Here is a 20,977-nt window from a genome sequence, read left to right as displayed (position 1 = left end):
AAGGTAGTTGATTTTTTAAAAAGTAATTTGATAAAGAACTGCAGAAATGAATATATCTCATCATAAGAGGATTGGTCGATACAGGAGATATGCTCTGAACTAGTATACTGCTTGTACATTTGACTTTGTTCACTTCCTGTCAATTTCATGGCTTTCACGACTTTAACCGACTTTATACTTTTATACTTAACAATATGCAATGCCACGTCTAGAGTCATTCAAAGCAAACCTTAGACATATCTATTCTCATCATATTTCAAATGACACCCCCCCCCCTCTTTTGTGTAATATTTACCTGTGCCTCTGAAAAGGGATCTTGGTAGAAGGCGCACTCTGAATGCTAGATATTATCATTACTCCATTGTTTTCCATCTGTGACCATGACAGCTGAAATGCTACACCGACAGTAATAATGAAAACATTATAGGACTTGATTTTTATTTTGTTGTATTCTGTAAGTACTAAATTCTCTAATTCATCTCATAATTTGCAATCATTTAAGATATTCACTTTAAAGATCAGATTCGCTGTCAACATTGCTGAGTAAGGTTATATATCATGTGTACATTTTTGGTTATTTTACTTGTAACCAGAAATTTATTGGGCATGGATTACTATTAATTATTTATTGTGATTTATTTTACATACACATAAAATGTGTTTTGTTTGTACATGTATACTGTTATTACTGGGGAAATTTTTAAGAGTATTTCTGTACTAATTCTCTGAGAATGATTTTCTTTTCAATAATTATATTGAATATTTTGAACATTCCAAGATCGTGGGTGAATAAAGATTTTATTTCTAAACCTCTGCTTATTTGTAATGATGTAATGAATGCAAATTAGATGTACCTCTTAAGAATAATGCATTAGTAGCGGAATCTTATTACAGAGACCTCTCAGTGGAGACCAGAAAAGTTCTTTATATACAAGTGAAGAGAAGTAGGAAGGAAGAAGGAAGGAGAAAAAGAATAAAATGAGTGTTGGTGTCTACTTTTAATATTTTAATCCTCGGCATGAAAAGTGCATTTTGTGCTAGAGTTCACTACATATTGAGCGCAACTCTACCTGAATGGAAAGCTCATCAACCCAACTTTCATTTGACACTAAAACACACAGGACTAAGGCACATCTCTCTTCTCTCTTACATAACTATTTCAAACTTCTCTTTTATAACGATTTATATAGACATAACTGTGTACATTAAAGAGACCATACACATATGATAGTTTTCATTCCAATAAGAATGGTAATATTTCAAGATAATCATAAACTATGTCTGGTGACAGCTGAACATAGACAATATGAAGCTTGAAAGCACAACGCATTTACATATTTACAATACTTTTCACTTAGCAAAGCAATAGATAGCCTGCTATTATCACACACAAATCCCATATAAAGCTATTGGGGAAGGGTCCACAAGGCCGAGTGTATCATACGTTTACATGTACCTCCATCAAAAGATTTTCTGCTTAGCCTGATCTTCAAAGTCAATTGAAATATACATTGTAGAAAACACTAGTCATTTCAAACTACATGTTTAAGTCAACTATGCTCCTTCAAAGAACAAGTGTTGAAACCGAAAGCAAGGTTTATATAAAGCAATCTATCAAACAGAAAATAATGCTGATATAGAAAATTGTAATCCTCTACCTTGTCCACCTTGGTGGGAAGACCCCATTTTTTTTTGGGGGGGGAAGGCAAGCAATTGAATTATTTTGGACCACTCAGGTGCTTTTTACGAACAGTAGTTTTCATGAACCAGAGATTTTTATAGACAGGTTTCTGTAGTACATGTTTTAATGGGAGAAATACAAGAGTTACAAAACTCAATGGTCTTTGCAGACAGGTGCTCCTCTAATTACTTCAGTAGGTTCACTGTTATACGTGGTACCTGTGTCGGCTCATGCTTAGATATATCACTAAAATGATCAAGGAAAGGAAAAAAGAATAATAATGAAGCCGCACCTCAAACCAAATAGATTTACGATTCATTCAATTTGGTAATTATACTGCTACAGACTTACCATTACTCCACAAATCAACTAAGACATGTTTGAATGTGATTAATTTAGAAGCATGATAGGCATTCTTGTTTGAAAAAAAAAAAAAACCCTTATTGGTTTTGTATTGAATTACTATTGATACAATATGCCTCAAGATGGCGCAAATGAGCATGAAGTCTATCAAAGAAACAGACTGGTTATCAATATAGTTCATGGTATAGCTATTTCTTAATTGAATCATTGGAGTCAAAACACCATTTGGATTTTCTGATGCGATGTCCCATAATAATCCATGATATTTGATTCATTCAATTCAAAATGGTCGAGGTAAAAAACTTGATTGTGGTAAATTTACTGAATAACAAAAGATCTGACACAGAAAAACAAGTAGATCAATAACATAACTTAGGATGACATAGCTAGACTAGAATATGCTTGGTTACATGATACTATTTGCACCAGTTGATATAAAGGCTTTTAATAATATACAGATTATGGAAGATACATGTATACTATGACATAATATCAATGACAGGTTTATCACATAATGTAATATAGAGTAACATAAAAAAAAAGTTGAAACCTGAAATACAAACTTTCAGGATCTATATTAGGAAACGAAGGTATATAGAAATACATGTAAGTCATTAAACATCGAAATGAAGGAAAAAATCAATTTGTTGATTATCAGCCAAAAGAGGGTGAATACCAAAATGCAATTTAGTATATTTAAATGTGATGAGTAAGATTGATAATAAAACTGATATGGCATTTATTCTGCTCAATAGAATTACAGATAGGTAAATAGTTTTTATAACTTTAAATACCTCCATTAACTTATGACAGCCACACATGAGGGACATATGTAAATGTAAATAGCATTTCCCCCTGGTTTACTGTACATACCATTACCATGCAACACCTCTATAAACCTTTCAGACTTTTTATATTTTTTTGGCAATGTAATCAGACATAGTACTATTTACTGCAGCATTAAAAATTCCCTAAAACCGCTTTGTTTTCAATTCAATGATGCATAATTTTATACAATAAGATACAAACCATAATCCCAATGAATGCTAATCAAACAGAGAAAAATGAAAAATGATTTAGTGCATGATTTAGTCTGTAAGTAGGTATACAGTCTGTCAAATAATGGTCAAACAAAAATAGGAATGTTTGAAGTTTAAAAATAGTAATGAATCAATTACAACAGCCTATTTTGAGATAAGTGGTGGACAGTGATATGTACCCCAGGTTACAATTTTCAAGTTATTTTACCTATTTCAAGAATGAAAAAAAAAAAAACATTGAGTAGATTTGAGTTGTTTCTTCAAAAAATGTCAATCTACCATACATAATATCTTAAGTATACACACACAAAAATATTTATGATTTTTTGTTTACTAGTATGTTTGGTATGCGAGTCTATCAGAGCGTTAGCAAGGCTTTCTGTGCTGATATAAATACTGCTTGAACACCAACAAAAATGGGTCAATGCCAAACCTTAATTCAACCAATAAGTACATCAATTCTTGTGAGTTGTTACATGCCCATACATGTGCAATGGTTTTGAAAAATCAACATATTTCTTTTTCAATTAATAGAAAGGGTGAGAATGTGATCTTCACCTCATTCTTTTAACATTCACAAATGGAACAAATGTTTAATCTCCACTATTATATCATTATTTTTGTCTCTTTTCAAAGTATTGGCATGAGAAATGAACCTACAAAAAAACAATCAAGCATAAAAGCAACAAGTGTTTTCTTTTATAATTCCTATATTACCTGGTGGGTGTTTCATAAAGCTGTAATGACTTAACATATGATTGTCACCCCTTCTTGTGCTAAATGATGTATCCCTCTGAAGCTGACTTAACACCTAAGAACAATTTCTGGTAAGCCTAAAGTCAAGTAAACTTTAAAAACAACTTTAAGAACACCCACCTGTTCTGTTTGTGATGACAGTATAGGCAAGTCCATGCCTTCAAAAGCATATCCATGTCAAAAAAAATATATATATATACATATATATAAATATATATGTAATAGAGGCATGTTCATCTTCGATTTTTATATACAGGATATGTAATACATAGGCACGTTCATCCTCTCTTGTGACAATCATACAGGCAAGTCCACTGCTAAATAATATCTTCCAGCACTGTTACGAGTACATATATGATATAGTCAAATCTTTGGTATTGATATTGTACTACCAAGGTCACAGGCTGAAGATTACTTTTGGATCAATTTCATCATTTGTACCGAGTTTTTACCAAAGTTGGAAATAAGTCTATTACTGTAAAATCAGTTCCATCTCTGGTATCCATCAGTGACTCATGACAAAGGTAGATCCATTCCTCTAGAATACATTTTATCAAGGATAATCAACTGATCCAGGTAAGTCCATTTCAATCCAATTACTCATCAAGGGTAATCAACTGATCCAGGCAAGTCCATTTCAATCCAATTACTCATTAAGGGTAATCAACTGATCCAGTCAAGTCCATTTCAATCCAATTACTCATTAAGGGTAATCAACTGATCCAGGCAAGTCCATTTCAATCCAATTACTCATTAAGGGTAATCAACTGATCCTGGCAAGTCCATTTCAATCCAATTACTCATCAAGGGTAATCAACTGATCCAGGCAAGTCCATTTCAATCCAATTACTCATTAAGGGTAATCAACTGATCCAGGCAAGTCCATTTCTATCCAATCACTCATCAAGGGTAATCAACTGATCCAGGCAAGTCCATTTCTATCCAATCACTCTTCAAGGGTAATCAACTGATCCAGGCAAGTCCATTTCAATCCAATTACTCATCAAGGGTAATCAACTGATCCAGGCAAGTCCATTTCAATCCAATCACTCATCAAGGGTAATCAACTGATCCAGGCAAGTCCATTTCAATCCAATTACTCATTAAGGGTAATCAACTGATCCAGGCAAGTCCATTTCAATCCAATTACTCATCAAGGGTAATCAACTGATCCAGGCAAGTCCATTCCTATCCAATCACTGTCATCACCTGATCCAGGCAAGTCCATTCAAGAAGAGTCTTTTCCATCACAGCTACTTCAGAGGTTTGAGTGGGACAGAAGATAAAAGAAAGCTTCAGAGATAGTTCCCTAAAATCGATTGTAAAATCGATACCGCATCTCTTCTATCGGCGTCCGCCTGTAGTATCTGTTGTAATTGTAGTTTACCATTGTTGTGAATGGCGCCCTCTGCGGCCTAAAAGAAAAAATATCAAAATGATCGATCAACACGACTGGGATTTTTCCATCACTGTACACATGAAAACAGCATGAAAATATGGGTAACTTTGCGAGAATCAAATCTTTCGTGACCACAGATATTTCTTCAACTTTGGAAAATTTAATTTAAAATTAAATTTAAATATGAAGAGGTATGTAACATATGTTTGTTCTAAAATATTCAACTTTTGGAAGGTTGATTTACGCAAATTCACCTGAACTTGAGTGTAACTTTACGATGGGGTGATTTCAAGTACAGTTTGGAAGCATTTACTGGAGATGGATCGTCATTCGGTGCCATACAATTACTATCACAATTCTATTATCTCCTAAGTGCATTGGGGGGCTCGTTTTACCACCCTTAAAGTCAGAATTCTCTCAACATGACTGATCTAAACTCCTTTCTCTTATTTACATTAATCTTGACCAATCACAACTGGGGTTTGATGTGAATCTATTGTATACTCTATGTAAGATGGGTTCTGGTTTGTTATTTTTTTGTTACCTGAGCTGGTGCGATGGTTCCCTTGCAGAGAAGTTGTGGAGTACATTTCTGAAGAATGAAATGAAATAAAACATAAAAATCTTGTTGTTACTTTGAGCTTTAATATCCAATAAGGAAAGGGGACAGGGTAAATAATTGAAGCTGCATGCTATTGTGTGTACAACACACCATTGCCATTCCACCATATGGTACTCTTGGTCAATAGATGCTATGCGGAGACGGACCACCAAGTATGGCAAAGTGCTAGGTAGCTTGCTTGCTGTCCTATAGATGTGCAGTACCAGTGCATTTCTCAATTCATTTTGTACACTTACAAACTGTGCAAGGTTTTTGTCAGGAAAGATGTTGATTCCCAAATCTCAGCTTTTTGATTGGCTGTTTAGTAGGACTACGGTAATTGTGAAATACCAATCAACAGAATGGAACAGCAATGTTCTGATTTCAATATAATACAGTTTCCACAGACACACTCACTAGGTTTCTCAAGCTTGGGATTGACAGATTGAATATATCATAAATTGAATTGAACTACATGACACACCTGAGTCGTTGTATTGGTGCCCTTGTATTGCAGCTGTTGTTGTTGTTGTTCTCTCTGTTAAACACATTGTTGGGCAGTGGGTGTAGGGGGACCTCTGGTCTGTAGTAGAAAAGGAAAATAAACATGACAAACCCCCTCATTCAAAGCTGAACCCCCCCCCCCCCCCCGTAATTTTCACAGCTTTCAGACACTGCCCTAGCATGTCAGGTTTAACAAGTAAAAAATACACTGGGGCAGCTTAAAGATTATTACCAGTTGTGGTGATGATTTCAAAATGAAAATTCCCTTGAAATGTTATAGGAGATAGAGAATGCGGTGCAAAATTTGATGCAACTAGACTAGCGCTACCTACAGTAAGGGTAGATCGGAAGCTATTTGGTCACACATCACTGCACAAGTAGAATTTTGAGTTCTATGCACAAAATGGATAGAAAATTAATGCCATGTGCTGCATCCGAAAACTTTGGTTATTATCAATAGCGAGAATTTAATTAAATAACACTCACCTGTGATGTGTTGCCATTGTATTAGACCTGTTATTGTTCATTCTGTTGAGTACATTGTAAGACACTGGCTCTAAGGGGGCTCTATCTGGGACTTTCTCAACCTCTGGTCTATTGAAGACAAATAATAAAATCTATGCAAGCCCAATGGTACATTGGATAGTTCCATTAAAGCCCATCTAAAACTTTGGTATGAAAGGATCAGTAATGTGAAATATACTCAAGTATCATCCAATATTTTAATAGTACAAAAGCAGTGGTCACTAAATTCTTTAAGCTTTTACAATTCAAATTTGTCATATTTCAGCCATGGCATATAGGCCTATTTCTTTTCAGTAATGTTTTCATTATTATTTAAAGTAGCCCTTTAAAACATGTTTTTACAAATTTGGTAAGAACATATCAGAAAGCTAGAGAAAAACATATCCTCAAAGTTTAAGCGCTTTCTGGGTATGAAAAGGGTTTTTATATAATCAAGTCTAAAATACAAAATATTTTATTTTGAATTTACAAACAGAGGCCTGTCTTATGAAGAGTTGTGACTGATCCAATCAAAATCAAATACACGGAAGTCAATCCATGTTATCATTTTACATACAGGAAACTTGCACTATCTCTCATTGTAAACAAACGGGAGCATGCTAAAATTGTCAAGACAACGACACATGCATGAATACAGTTTATAAATCATTTTGAACAGACATGTGTATCTTTGATCTTGGGGTTACAGCATTCCATGGTTGATTGGATCCTTGCAATCCTTTGTAAGATCAGGGCCCCATCTTATAAAGAGTTATGATTGATCCAATCAATCGTTACTCTATGGAAATCCATCAGTGTCATAATTTTTTTGACACAAAATTTGCACAATGTCCTTTGTAAACAAAGAGAAGCTCAGTCAATTTTCAAGAAAACAATTAATGTATGAATATAATCATAAGTAGAAAATATTTTGAACAATCATGCATATTAGATGTTGACATTGCTGGCCGTCCATAGTTGTGATTGATCAGATCAATCACATCTCTTTGTAAGACGGGGCCCAGGCCCTGGTTGTGTGTATTGTTACCTTGGATGTTGTCTTGGTGCCATTTTATTGAAGGTGTTGAGGACTTTGTTTTTCAGAGACTGCAATGGGCCTTTCTTTGGGGCTGTCTTTGGAGCTTCTTCTGGGACGGCCTCTTGGGGTTTCTCAGATGATTTCTCTGGGTCTGTCTCTGAGAATTTTTCTGGTCTGAGAAAGCAAACATACAATGATCATTTTAAACAAACAATGTGAATTATACTTTATTAATATCATTTAACATTATGATTTCACAAGATATTTTTATTAAGAAAATTTCATGCAAAAGCACAATTTATCCTACAAAACATTTTTTAACAGTTTATGTCCTCAACATCTTAACTGCTTTCACATTGAGCAAAATTTTTGTTTTATAGCCTTTTCAAAAACAGCAACAAAATAGCGAATTTTGTCCATTTAGTTTTCTCCATAGGCTTTAGTACATGGGATGATGGGGGATTTACCAAGACAAAAATAGAGTTAAGGAGTGCATTGATGATGAAGTGATCAGGAATTAAAAAGTTCACAGTTCAAATACATGTATAATAATGGCTGATCCTTTAATATCTGCAAACCAAATGAGGGAGCATTTCTTGAAACATATAATCAGTGATTTTCACTGGAGCAGGTAAAAATACAAAACCACAACAAAAACGCTCTCTTCATAGAAATTATTGCAGAAGCAACTGCAGCAGGGACTAATACGCACTTGCCACGATCCAAGAATCAGATTAATAATATCATTTGACTGACCTTCGAAGAATTTCATTTAGTTCTGGTCCATTGCGGCCATAGGTATCTTTCGAAACCAGAAATTCATTGCCAAGAAAGGTGAATTTAATCAACCTGAAATGTAAGAAAAGAAAAAAAAAATAAAAATTTAACATTCAAAATGTCTCAAATCATTCAGGAAGTTAGATCTAAAATAAAACTGCGAAAGCAGGACTGAAAAACAGAAAAATCAAATAATCTCCATGATAACAATTGTATTGCCTTGCTACTTTGTTCACTATTAAATGGGCACATCACATCTGACTACAACCATGCCTGAATATATTCTACAATATTCATAAAATCAACTTTTGATGAATCATTATGGAGATATAATCAAGATTTGATTTCCACAATATGTTTAGATGATGTAACATACTTTTAATAGTAAACAGAAATGTGTAGGTTCATTTGTTTTCCTTCTGTAATACCTGTTGTCAATGACAAACTTGAATTCTGCAGACTCGTTTATAAGATCTCTGTAGTTATCGTTGCTCACAATCACCCCTCCATTCCTGCAGGCTGCTTGTAGCATTATCCTGATTGGTTATAAGTAAAATAAATAAAATAATTAAAGCAAATAATAATAATAATATAGGATATTTATATTGCGCACATATCCACCTTGTTAGGTGCTCAAGGCGCTCCTATATTACCCGGCTAAGCTAGGCGTTCATAGCGCACACAGCTTCTTAAGGAATTACTTCCTACCGGTACCCATTTACCTCACCTGGGTTGAGTGCAGCACATTGTGGATCAGTTTCTTGCTGAAGGAAATTATGCCATGGCTGGCAGGGAATTGAACCCACAACCCTCTGTTTCAAAGTCCGAAGACTAATCCACTGGGCCACAACGCTCCACTATGAACCAATAGCTTTGTATGACTGCTTAACCCTAAATAGACTGGGCTATTTCGACGCCTAAGAATACAGGGGGTGGCTGATTCAGCCCTCCCCTTATGATCTGTCGTCGATCGTGCGATCGCAACGAAAATTGGCATGCGCGTTAACCATGGCATTATCTACAAAACTGTAATATCAAATTCTGCCAAAAATTGCATTGCTCATATCAGTTATGCTAATTTATGCGTAAAAATCATAAGTTTGCTTTAATTAACAAAACAATGCCCCTAAAATGGTAATTTTTGTTTCACATACTCTAGATAGGCATCTGATCAAATTTATTTTTCATAAATTTCAACATCACATTTATTTTTTTATGTATTTTATTGTTTTTTAAATTTCTTATGTATTTCTTTGTTTTTCGACTTGTTTTTTTCAATGGAAATTGTCGAGGACTTTTTTCAATTTCATTTCAATTCAATTCTTTATTTTGACCATAAGCAAGATAAAATTAATTGATTTTAAGAAGCAAAAGAAAACCAATGACAGAGATGCCAACTTTTGAAAATCAGAATTAGGGAGGATTTGCAACCGCCACCAAATTATGTGCGCGTAGCGCACATCTCGAGCGCGGAGCGCTCGACCCTTGCGGCCGGGGTCCAGGGCCCGCCTTAGGGCCCTGGAAGCTCTGGGTTTCTAGATGCTCTCTGGTGCAATCTGACCCTTATTTTGAGGCATTTCACATGTTTTGAAATAAACATTGTTCCCACTTTTTTAACATTAAAAATATCAAATATGCATTTTCACATGTAAATAAAAAATGAAGGGACAAAAAAAAAGTCATAAGTACCTGTCCAACAACAATAATCAACAAGGATGAATTATCACTATCGGCTATAGCCTATAGGCAGGTTATGTTCCACTATAAATCCAGTAAAGAAAAGCTCAGCGCTGGTCCCTTGCTTGGTGAAATAAAGACAACAGGGTACTAGTGGAGCTCGAAGATCATGAAGATCTTGTCATCGCAATGTCCGTAGGCCCATAGAGCTATCCATGGTAGGCCTATGCCGTTTGCTCCCGAACGAAAGTGCTTCCGAATTATCATCACGACCTCCCTGCTAAACTGAAATGTCCACGCTGCAAATTGCGCAAAATGTATGGTAAATTCCTCTTTCCGACTTCCGAACACACAGGTACTGGAGACTGTATTCAATCTCATACTTCTGAGACCATTTCTTGGTCTTCTTTTGTTGATTTTCCGTCACTTCGTGACAATTGGGACCTTTCGCAATCATCACGGACGCTAGTATTAGGGTCCCCTAACACAAAAGTTAACGCTTAATCATACACTTGATTTTTAAGATTGATTGTGCATTACAGTCAATAGTATCAAACGTAGAAAACTGCTCTACGATCAATGCTAAGCTTTGTGTAACAGGGGGGTTACAGGCCCTACAAATCTGCTTTTCGTGTGCAAAATCCCTTTCCGCGACACCCGTAGCGCATACATGCATGTATATTACGACTGATGGCTGGAGATATTCAAAATGCAGGACCTAAAACAGTGTAAAATACATTTATGACATGGAGAATAAAGTGGTTTTTCAAACAAATCGAGAACATATTGAGTGAGGAAAAACTTACTGAATGAAGGCTTAAATATAGATCATTACAGTCCATCGAATCGATATTACATTTAAAGTGGATTATTGGTGGATCACTGGCAATTGATTTCATGGATAAGATCAACCTCTCCAGCCGAACATTTCGCATGCGTTGATATGTACACATCATATGCGATACCTTTGAACTCGTTTCCTTTTGTTGCTTTTGTTTCTTTGTTTCTTTTGTTTACTCCTTATACACAAACGATATGCCTCTCGCACACGATGTGAGGGGCATTATGTTTTACATTCCCCAGAAATGGGGATTAGATTCAAATTCCGGGGGGACCACTTCCATTGATGAGTGGATACCAGGCACGACCATGGGGTTTCGAAAAGTACCCTAAACATGCTAAACAAGGGAAGCAATTCTTTTCCAGATTATGAAAATGCATCTCTTAACAAGTATTTGGCTTGTGAAACCCTACAAGTATTGAATATATTATATCCCTTATTTCAGCATTTTAAACATCGTTTTGACACCCTTATAACGTTACATAGGCCTATATACGTAACGTACCTGCCCATAGCTCTGTCCCCTTTTACGGGTGGTCGCTACTGGTATCCACTAATCAATGGAAGTGGGCCCCCCGGGCGGCCTCTCGAGCTCTAGGAGGAGTCAAATGTGGCTTTGGAAAGTCGTCCTCAATCGGATAAATCGCTGTTACCATAGTAGCAACCAGAATTTTGCACACGAAACGCATATTGAATGTTTCCGTCGCAGATGCGAAACGAAAAAAAAATCTCATGTCACACAATTTGCATTGCAGGACTGAGTTTTACGACCATGATGACGGGCCCAAAAAGTCCCTTCCAAAGTCAACTACCGTTGTAAATAAGCGTCCGCGTCCTCAAACGAAAGGTCGGGAATATCAACCCATCAATACGCCGAAATCACACACCGATATTCCACCGCACGACTCGACAAATCCAGTGGCCACGAGCGCACACGCCTCGCGAAGCTAGCCGGGCCTACCGGCCTGGTGCACAGTGGATTCCCGTTGGGCATATCACATGCACCAGCTTTTCGCTGCTCCTTATTTGTCTACTTTTCACACAGAATTTAGTAGCAGCGAACGTAATGGAGTTACTACATGCTAAAGTTAGCAGACGATAGTATGTCCTTCCAATCCAATTTGATCAATGCAAAAAAATCGTAATTTCGGGAGGATAAGGATGGTAATCGTAAGGGCGGGAGTTGGGATGAATTTTCGGGAGCCTCCCGATGAAATCGGGAGGGTTGGCATCTCTGCAATGATACATTTTACGAATTTTGGCTAAAAACCTTTTTGCATTGGATTTGTACACAAATTCACATTTTTGAGTAATTTTGGGTCTGCAGGCACTTACGAAATGTTGCGTAATTTCGGAACCGCGTACCCGGGAGTCACAATTTTGGTCTCAAAATCTGCGCGAGACTTGAAAGTAAAAAGTCAGCGAGCGAAGCGGTCAAAAAATCTCGAGCGGCGGATTTATCGTGAAAAATGTCGAAGGGGGGACTGAGTCAGTCCCCCCAGTCTTCTTAGGGTTAATTTCTGGCCAGGTGTCTCACCCCGAATGCAACATTCTGAGTAGTGCAGATTTTGATTAAATTTTCAGCATCTTGCTTCTTTCTTTTTTACTCTGTTTCTATTTTATTATTTCCAGCCTGAAGTATGCCTTTTATAAACAAAATACTTGTGTGCCTTAGGAGCATTCAAAATGTCTGGATGCAATCTTTACCTGTCGTCATAGGGCGTGGCCCTTTTTCCACCCCTCAGACCGGCAGGTGTAAACCTGAGGAGATCCCGGGACTTGAGTTCATCTACAAGGTGAGGATCCTTGATGGGGACTTTCTTGTACTCCTTCCAGTCCCGAGGGAGAAGGGCGTGGACTTTGGTGTGACCTCTTTGCATGAAGAACTGGATGCAGATTGAGATACCCTTACAGGAGAAGACCTTGCTGTTGCCATGGCTTTAGGGGGAGAGAACATGGAAGATGAAGAAGGGGGAACAATTAGTTACCACTTACCAGAGCCCCGAAACACAACGATTAGTGATTAAAGAAATCAAGACAATTGTTGCATCTGCATTTTGCCCAGTAGACTCTAATTATTAGTCAGAGCATATTGGTTTAATATTCAATGAAATAAGCACCAAATTTGATGTCTTGAATATTCATATATTCTTTAGAATTCTGTTTTTTATAAGATCCACTGAATAACAATAATGCAAACTAGCAACTAGCAGCTGGCCAAGTACATTATAATAGTAAATGCGAATGCATTCAAAGTAGGAATACCACAAATAATTTCATAAAGCATTCATTGATCTGCTCCTCTTGTCACCTGGGCTTTGCAATGTCTGCATCCTGCTATGTCAGGCATGCTTATGCTAGAATTTCTTTGAAATTTGCCTATCCTAATGGAAGGAATGAAAGGTAATTTGAGAAAATATTTCCATGAGGTAACTCCGAACTGGTCTATTAACCTTTGTTTTACAGACTTTCTAGTGAGTTCAGTGTTTACAGCAACTACATTATTTTATAAAAAAGGAAATATTTCATACTTCATTGCTACGTTACTGGCATCAATGACGACTGGTCGGAGCACATCCGTTTCATCATCTATGCTGAAATCAAGCGGATCGTTTTCAATTTTTTCCTCTCTTTTCCTCTTTTTACTTAGCTCTTCCTGCATGAGACGCATATTCTCCTCGATCTTCTGGAATTGTGGATTTGCCAATTTGCAAATCAACCACAATGAGAAAATAAAACAAAAGTTGTCAATAGATGTAAAAAACAAAATCAAAAAAGTCGATAATTTTAGTGTTGTAATTCTTCAACCTAAGATCCTATTACTTCAAGATTCAATTCATTTCCAAAGCAATATCAACATTATGAAATGTGTATTGGTTACAAAATACTGGAGGTAACAACTCTGAAAGCACCGCTTATAGCGAGTGCACCATATACATAAAAGAAAAAATACTCAAAAGGCTGGAAAGTAACTTCCTTTAAGGCATAATACAGAAAAAAAGGTTAAAAAGAAGTCAAAACAGGAGAGGTAACAAAACATTCAACATGAACAAAACAAAATAATGAAAAAGACAAAACCAGGGCAACGTATAAACATAACCCTGAATATATTTAGATGTAACAATAGGCAAACAGACATAAACTGATATAGCTTTAATTACACATCATACAAATGTAGGGTTATAGGTGGTAATAATAATAATATTGACTAACTTTAATTTTCTGTAAACCCATATGGCCCTCGTATGAGACTACTTAGGGGAATATATATGGTTTCTCTCTCAAAGCCAGTCAATATAATAAAGCCTAAATATAGACTAACCTGCACATGTCCTATGAGTCTCTTTTGCTCCTTTTTTGTTGCACTAAGATCAACTCGTATTCTTTCATACCTGTGGAGGATAATAAATATAATATAAATTTCATAGTAAAAACAACACAAATATCCTTACAAATGTGGAAATATGTTTAACCCTATATAGCCCGGGCTATTTTGAAATTGCATAGCCCAGGGGGGGGGGCCTATTAGGCCCCCTCAGATCTCGCCCGTTTATCGACCGATTGCGACCAAATTTGGTGTGTGGGTGTCTCATTATTTAATTTACAAGAATGCGTTGTCAAATTTGTGATATTTATTATCATTTCTATTTATCTAATTAATTATGCAAATATTCAAAAATTTTCAAGGAATTTTCATTTTTTTTGCAGTTTTCCCCCATTTTTTGAGAAAATGCAATGGAATCAAGCATGTTAGTAGCCAGTCATGTAATCTAAAAGACAGCTCACTCAACTGTATTGAAATTGTATAATTATTAGATTATAATAGTAATTAATTATGCGCATATGCTAATATTTCTCGATAATATTCTTGTTTCCTTCTGTGTTTCCAAATTCTTATGTATTTCTTTGTTTTTTTATTTATTATGTATTTCTTTGTTTTGAAATCTCTATTTTTTATTGTCTTTTTAAATTTAGAATAGTTGGTGATAGCCCAAAAGAAAGTTATGTGAGGAAAAACAGAAAAAAAAAAATCTGACAACACTTCTTGTAAAACCCATACATTGTTCACACAAAAGTCAATGGAAATTGCCATTTTCGGTGACATTGGTAACGAATATGTGCTATATCTCCACAAGTGTACCCCCGATTTTCGCAAACAGGGTCTCAAAATGTGCGGGAGATGTGAAAGAAAAAAGTCATGAAATTTCAGGGTATTATTATTTTGCATTTAGAAATTATCGCGAAAAATGTCGAGGGGGGGCCTAAAAGGCTCCCCCCGGCAACTAAAAATGACCATTTGCTCAACCATCCTCATTCTATTTCACTGCTTTCTGATATTTTTTTTCAGGGAAACCACTTTGGTTTCGTGAAAAATCTGAAAATCATCAAGAATGACCCCTGTAATATATGAAAAAGGTGTTTCTATGGCCAAAAATATATTGAAAGGGTCTGAATTCATACTTTACACTGAAAAGTGACATCCCTGATTTGTTACAGTTCAATTCAATCAGCTCAGTCAAATTATTGAAACTGAATTAAGCTGAAATCAATCTAATTATTAAATTCAGCTCAGATAGCTCAACTTAAATTCAATAAGTTAATATGAATTTAATGAAATTGAACTTGATTTATTCAATTCAATCAATGTGATGCAATTAATTTTATAAAAAAATACACACAGGTAAACTTCAATTCAACTGAATTAATTTCAGTGAATGTCTGTTCATATTAATCAAAGTTAAATGAAATTCCATTCAGCACAGTTAAAGGGAGATTATTGTTGGTTTTAATGGGGAATTCCAACACCTTTCGGATATTAATCACCAAGAGTAGAATAAGATATAGGGCCAGCAGCTAGCATATGTTATGTAATACCACTGGAAATCGACGTATAGTAAAGTCATTATCTCACTATTCCTGACCCGACAGTTGCCCAACTAGGCGAAGTTGTCTTGACCAAACAATTTATTGCTGGTATACAGAGTTTGCTTTCCCCAAAAGATGCCTCTACTACAGGTATTTCCAACTGAACTTCACAAAGTCTGAGGTCAGCAAATAATAAACCACTCCCCCGTGAAAGCTGACGGCAACCTGACTTTAAATTCATTCAATTTGATACATACTTCACAGGGATAGGTGTTTCTTGGAGTTGCTCTGGTGCCCCTGAAGACCCGGCAAGAGGAGTGCTAGCGAGTGGCACATCTGTAAAACAGAAATTGAAAGCAAAGGTTCAATGATGTGAATTTATTAGAGTATCATCTGACATTTGAATCAAATAGAAGTTTACTTAACACAGAAATCAGAAGAGAATATTTTAGCACCTGCTATTGGTACTTGGTAATCAAATGGGTTTTTTTCTTCTTCTTTAAAAGGGCCTTTTGAACTCAGAGCTTATAAAATCAACTACAGTAAAAGATATAAATAAATATAATTTGACATTTCAGCCCATTCCATGCTTGATTCTTGAGAAATTTTTTTGATTGCTCATTGTTTTGTTTTTCTTTTTTTCAAAAAAAGAAAAACAAAACAATGAGCAATCATTTTATTTTGGTCAGGAGAATGATAATGAAACTTGATTGCCTCTGCAATACTTTTTAATCCCATTGAGCTCTGTCTGAATGAATTTTAAGAATGGTCTTTAATAAGACCTATTAAACAGAAATGAGATGTTCGGGTGTAAACCAAATGACAACTGATCGACTAGATGCAAAAGGGACAAGATAAATTTCAGATCATCCATGCACATGCGTGGGTATGTGAGGTTCAGGTTAAAAACTCACCGCATAATGAGGTATTGAGTCTCCTACGCTTACACTCGCGTTCTGACGGTGTACAAGGCAACTTGAGCTCTTTGCCTGGCTTTACGTTGGTAGAGTCTACCGTACCCTGCCCGGATATTGCACTTATATCTTTCTCCTGCTTAATACTTCTTTCGATGATTGTAACATCATCTTCCTCGGACAGAGATGTATCAGGAATGATGATGGGTAGTGACGATAGTCTGGGCTTCACATCAAAGGATTCATCAAGACATATTATTGATGGATCGGAAGTACCGCATGAATCTAGCACGACATATGATGAAGACAGGGAATCGCTCATCTCAGACATGTTGACCTGTGCATGAAGATGGCCAATTTGCAATAAAGAATGTTGAAAAAAAAGTCTGTTTTTCTTATAGTTTATGTAATTTATTTTAATTTGATAATTATGTAAAGATTATTTTAGGCAGAAGCAGAAGCTCAGCAAACACAAAATATTTCAGAACTATCTAAATTTAGATCTTTCAACATTCTATACATGTAGGTTCTGTAGGTCTTTGTCCAAAATAAGAATGTTTATAAAACATCCATTCAAATGGAAATTCCTCAAAAGCATACAATACATGTAGGTTTAATATAAAGGGTTTTAAACGTCTACGGACATTCCAAAATGATATAATTTACAATGTTTCTTTGTAATGTTATCAGACTTCAGACTGCAATACCTTATTTATAGGGTCTATAGAATATTTCTAGTTCTAAATGTTTCAAATAAAAAAATATAATATTAAAGATCTAAGTAAATTCAAGTATAAATAGTCAGTCTCTGATGCAACTTGTTTTTTTTAATAAAGCATAATGCCTAACTGTTGTGCATGTTCTGCTTTCACTTCACCATTGATCTTTTGAAAATGATCAAAATGTGGTGACATTACTAGATCTATTTATTTCAAACATATATGGAATACAAAATTTACAATCCAGAGTTTATTCCCATTTAGATCTAGATCTATGTTTGAAATAGATAGTAATGTCACTACATTTTGATCAATTTCAAAATACCAATGACGAGGTGAAGGCAGAACATACACAACAATTACTAGGCATTATGCTTGATAAAAAAAGGAGAAAAAGTTGTATCAAATTTTCAGTATCATGCCTATTTGATTTTTATTCTCAATTTAGCCTTAGTTAGATCTAACCTTTATGGAATCTAGATCTAGGCTAGATCTATTCAAATGTTCTTTTGGTTTTGGAGAACGTTAATACCTTCCTTGGCTTTAAATTAACTTTTTTTTCTTTCTCAGTAGTCTATCTAACACAGATATAAACAGCTTCTCTTCACTTCAATCAGTTCAGAATAAAAAAAATTTGGACGTTCTTTGAATCTTGAAAGGTTTCCTCAAAAAAATCTCAGTCAGCTCTGAACATGTTGGGTTTTTTCTGTAGATCTAGATCATTTGATCTACTTTACCGTTAGACTGTCCAATTTTTTGATGGTTTACCTTTAAGTTCGCAGTGCGCTGCTTATTACTATGTAAATAACTTAGAGGCACTGGTCCTAAGGTTGGGACTGTCCCAGAAAACAAGGATATCCTCATCATCATAAACCAAGACAAACCATGTCTTGATAAATTGAGAATGTCCTTGTTTAGGCAATATATGGGGACAGTTATTTTTTTATGAACCCCTGCAGGACATAGACGACAATTACGGGGATTGAGAGTGCTAAAAATAGATTCAGTGACCTCAATTTCCCCCAGTTCACCATCTACATGTATTTTTCACGACTTGCCATCTTCCAATAATCTTGACTATTACCCTTTTTACACAGGATTTTCTTAACCCCGGACTATCGCTAACCCCGTACTATTTTTTTTCCTTTTCACACATGCCAAATTGTTATTGCTAACCCCGGATAAGGAATGCTTGCTTTTTACACACGAAACTCGCTAACCCCAGACTAGTGGTTTTTGTCGATCATTCGTAGTACAAGTACTTCACTCGTACACTTTTTACACACGCTAAAATTTCCTTAACCCCGTACTATAGGTGGGGCTAAATAGTACGGGGTTAAGCTTAGCCCACTTTCGTTTTACACTAGCGATCTTAACCCCGTACTATCGCTCTTAGCACCGCAATTGCTGGGATAACCCTGCTTTTTTGCAGGGCCAAATAATCCCGTACTATAGGTGGGGTTAGCCCACTTTGCAAAAATGCTGTGTAAAAAGAAAGTGGGCTAAGCTTAACCCCGTACTATAGGTGGGGCTAAATGGCAATTTAGCCCCACCTGTAGTACGGTGTTAAGGAAATTTTAGCCTGTGTAAAAAGGGTATTTTTGTATGTTTTTAGTTATGAAACCTGATGACATCTACACAGACTAAAACCCTTGGCCTTAGGCCGAGCACACTTGATTGGTGTCAGCACTGGGATGGTCCTGTATTTTGTCCCGGCGTCCTGACAAACCCTTCCCAGGATGCCTATTTCAGAATATCGAACAAAATATAATTAATATTTATAAAAAATATTTTTCATCAAATAACCAACAGATGATGAAGCAGAGACAATAAAATCGAAGACTCTACTGTAAACTTTTGCAAGTTCTGCTTTGATTTTTTCTTGCTAATTGAATTGCTAGAGTTAGAGGCTTGATCTACAGTACCCATAATTGTAAACGAATAGATCTAACATTAGATCTAGAATCTACTAACGAGACTAGTTACATCAGGATGCTACATAACTTTTAAGATGCACTTGCCCGGTTGGACAAGTAAATTTTTAAATAGTTGGAACTTGGAATGTACTTGCCCGAAAATCTATTTCACTTGCCTGAAAAAAATCCTTGAAAAAGAGTTTTACTTCTTCAAAAGAACATATTATTGTTTTGGAAATCATTGACCTTTTTTCTCTTTTGACATGAACTGATGTACCTTGTTCTTGCATTTCTTTTTACAAATTGATTTTATCTTGCCTGCTATGACCAAAATTAGGGTCGGTATATCATATCGACCCTAAAAGGCCTAATTTTGGTAATTCTATTGTGAGAATTTTGCTTGCCCAACTCGGGCTAATTAATAGCTTTGGTCTTTACTTCAAAACATTAAACACTTGCCCGACTATAACTTTTACTTGCCCTGGGCAATCGGGCAAGTGCTTACGAAGTAGCACCCGGCCCTGTTACATGAAGATCCACAGATTTTTTTTACAAGTCTAAAACATTGTGTAGCCTTCTTTGTTGATTTTTTTTCATTCAGTCTCAGACCTGGCTCGGTCGAGATCGATCCACTCATGAATGTCATGCATTGTGCTTGCCTTGGGCAGCTTTTTTGGGCTTTGTCCCGTGGCACAGGCCTATTTTTTTTTCAATTTTAGTGGAGGGACATATGGAAGTCTTGCCAAAAACCGAGATAGACCCTGTAAACTGGGTCAATCCCAATTTTCTGACCAGCGCCTCTAGCTATGACTGAGGCATGAGGCACGACCTAGACCTCGACCGACCGTAGCCACCCAGGCCAGCGGGTCTGGGGTGACTGAGCTGAGGCTGAGCTGATGCTCGGCCGCGGCTGAGTCAATTCGTCTCGAGTCACGTCGACGACCATCAAATCGAGCCACACCACGAATTCAAAACACACTTCATCCCATAATTATTTATGTTGAAACCTTCCTAGAAAACAGATAAATATAAGCACATACTTACATCAGGACTTTGCTGCTGAAGTGATGAGGCATTCAAGTTGAATAATATAATATAAACACAAAGTTTGATTGATCAACAACAGTAAACACGTGATTATGGCTTTTAAATCAACCGCGAGCTGACGTCACCAAACTGAGCCTGCGCTGTACGTGCATAGCGCATGCATATACCGGGGCCTGTTGCATGAAATGGTCTTTCGTAGAACCATTCTACATAAGAACGAGATATCGCTCAACTGTTTCACAAAGCCGATTTGGGCGATACGAAGAATGGTCCTTGGAAAGACACCTCCAGACATGTCCTACGTAGGCATGATCTTCTTTGCACACCGCCCGC

General features: G+C 36.2%; 1 protein-coding gene across 3 annotated transcripts; it reads right to left on the bottom strand.

Moving 5' to 3' along the window:
• Nucleotides 1-1,228: 1,228 nt before the first annotated feature.
• Nucleotides 1,229-20,754, bottom strand: LOC121407292 (probable ribonuclease ZC3H12C). 3 transcript variants are annotated; one of them, XM_041598277.1, is made up of 13 exons: nt 20,638-20,754; nt 16,963-17,299; nt 16,306-16,384; nt 14,505-14,574; nt 13,714-13,868; nt 12,890-13,120; nt 9,093-9,200; nt 8,644-8,736; nt 7,897-8,061; nt 6,831-6,938; nt 6,325-6,423; nt 5,784-5,831; nt 1,229-5,255 (listed from the first exon to the last, which is right to left on the bottom strand). In XM_041598277.1, the coding sequence occupies exons 2-13, from the start codon at nt 17,291-17,293 to the stop codon at nt 5,150-5,152; spliced, it is 1,593 nt and encodes a 530-aa protein (XP_041454211.1). In that variant the 5' UTR covers nt 17,294-17,299; nt 20,638-20,754; the 3' UTR covers nt 1,229-5,149. The 3 variants fall into 3 exon arrangements, with proteins under 3 accessions (XP_041454211.1, XP_041454210.1, XP_041454213.1); XM_041598276.1 differs by having other exon boundaries at nt 20,642-20,754; XM_041598279.1 differs by lacking the exon at nt 6,831-6,938 and having other exon boundaries at nt 20,642-20,754.
• Between the last annotated feature and the right edge of the window lie 223 nt (nt 20,755-20,977).

The sequence above is a fragment of the Lytechinus variegatus genome, chromosome 2, assembly GCF_018143015.1.
Source record: "Lytechinus variegatus isolate NC3 chromosome 2, Lvar_3.0, whole genome shotgun sequence".
Lineage (NCBI taxonomy): Eukaryota > Metazoa > Echinodermata > Echinoidea > Temnopleuroida > Toxopneustidae > Lytechinus > Lytechinus variegatus.
The sequence above is the reverse complement of the archived record's forward strand: the minus strand, read 5'-3'. Positions and strand labels throughout refer to the sequence as shown.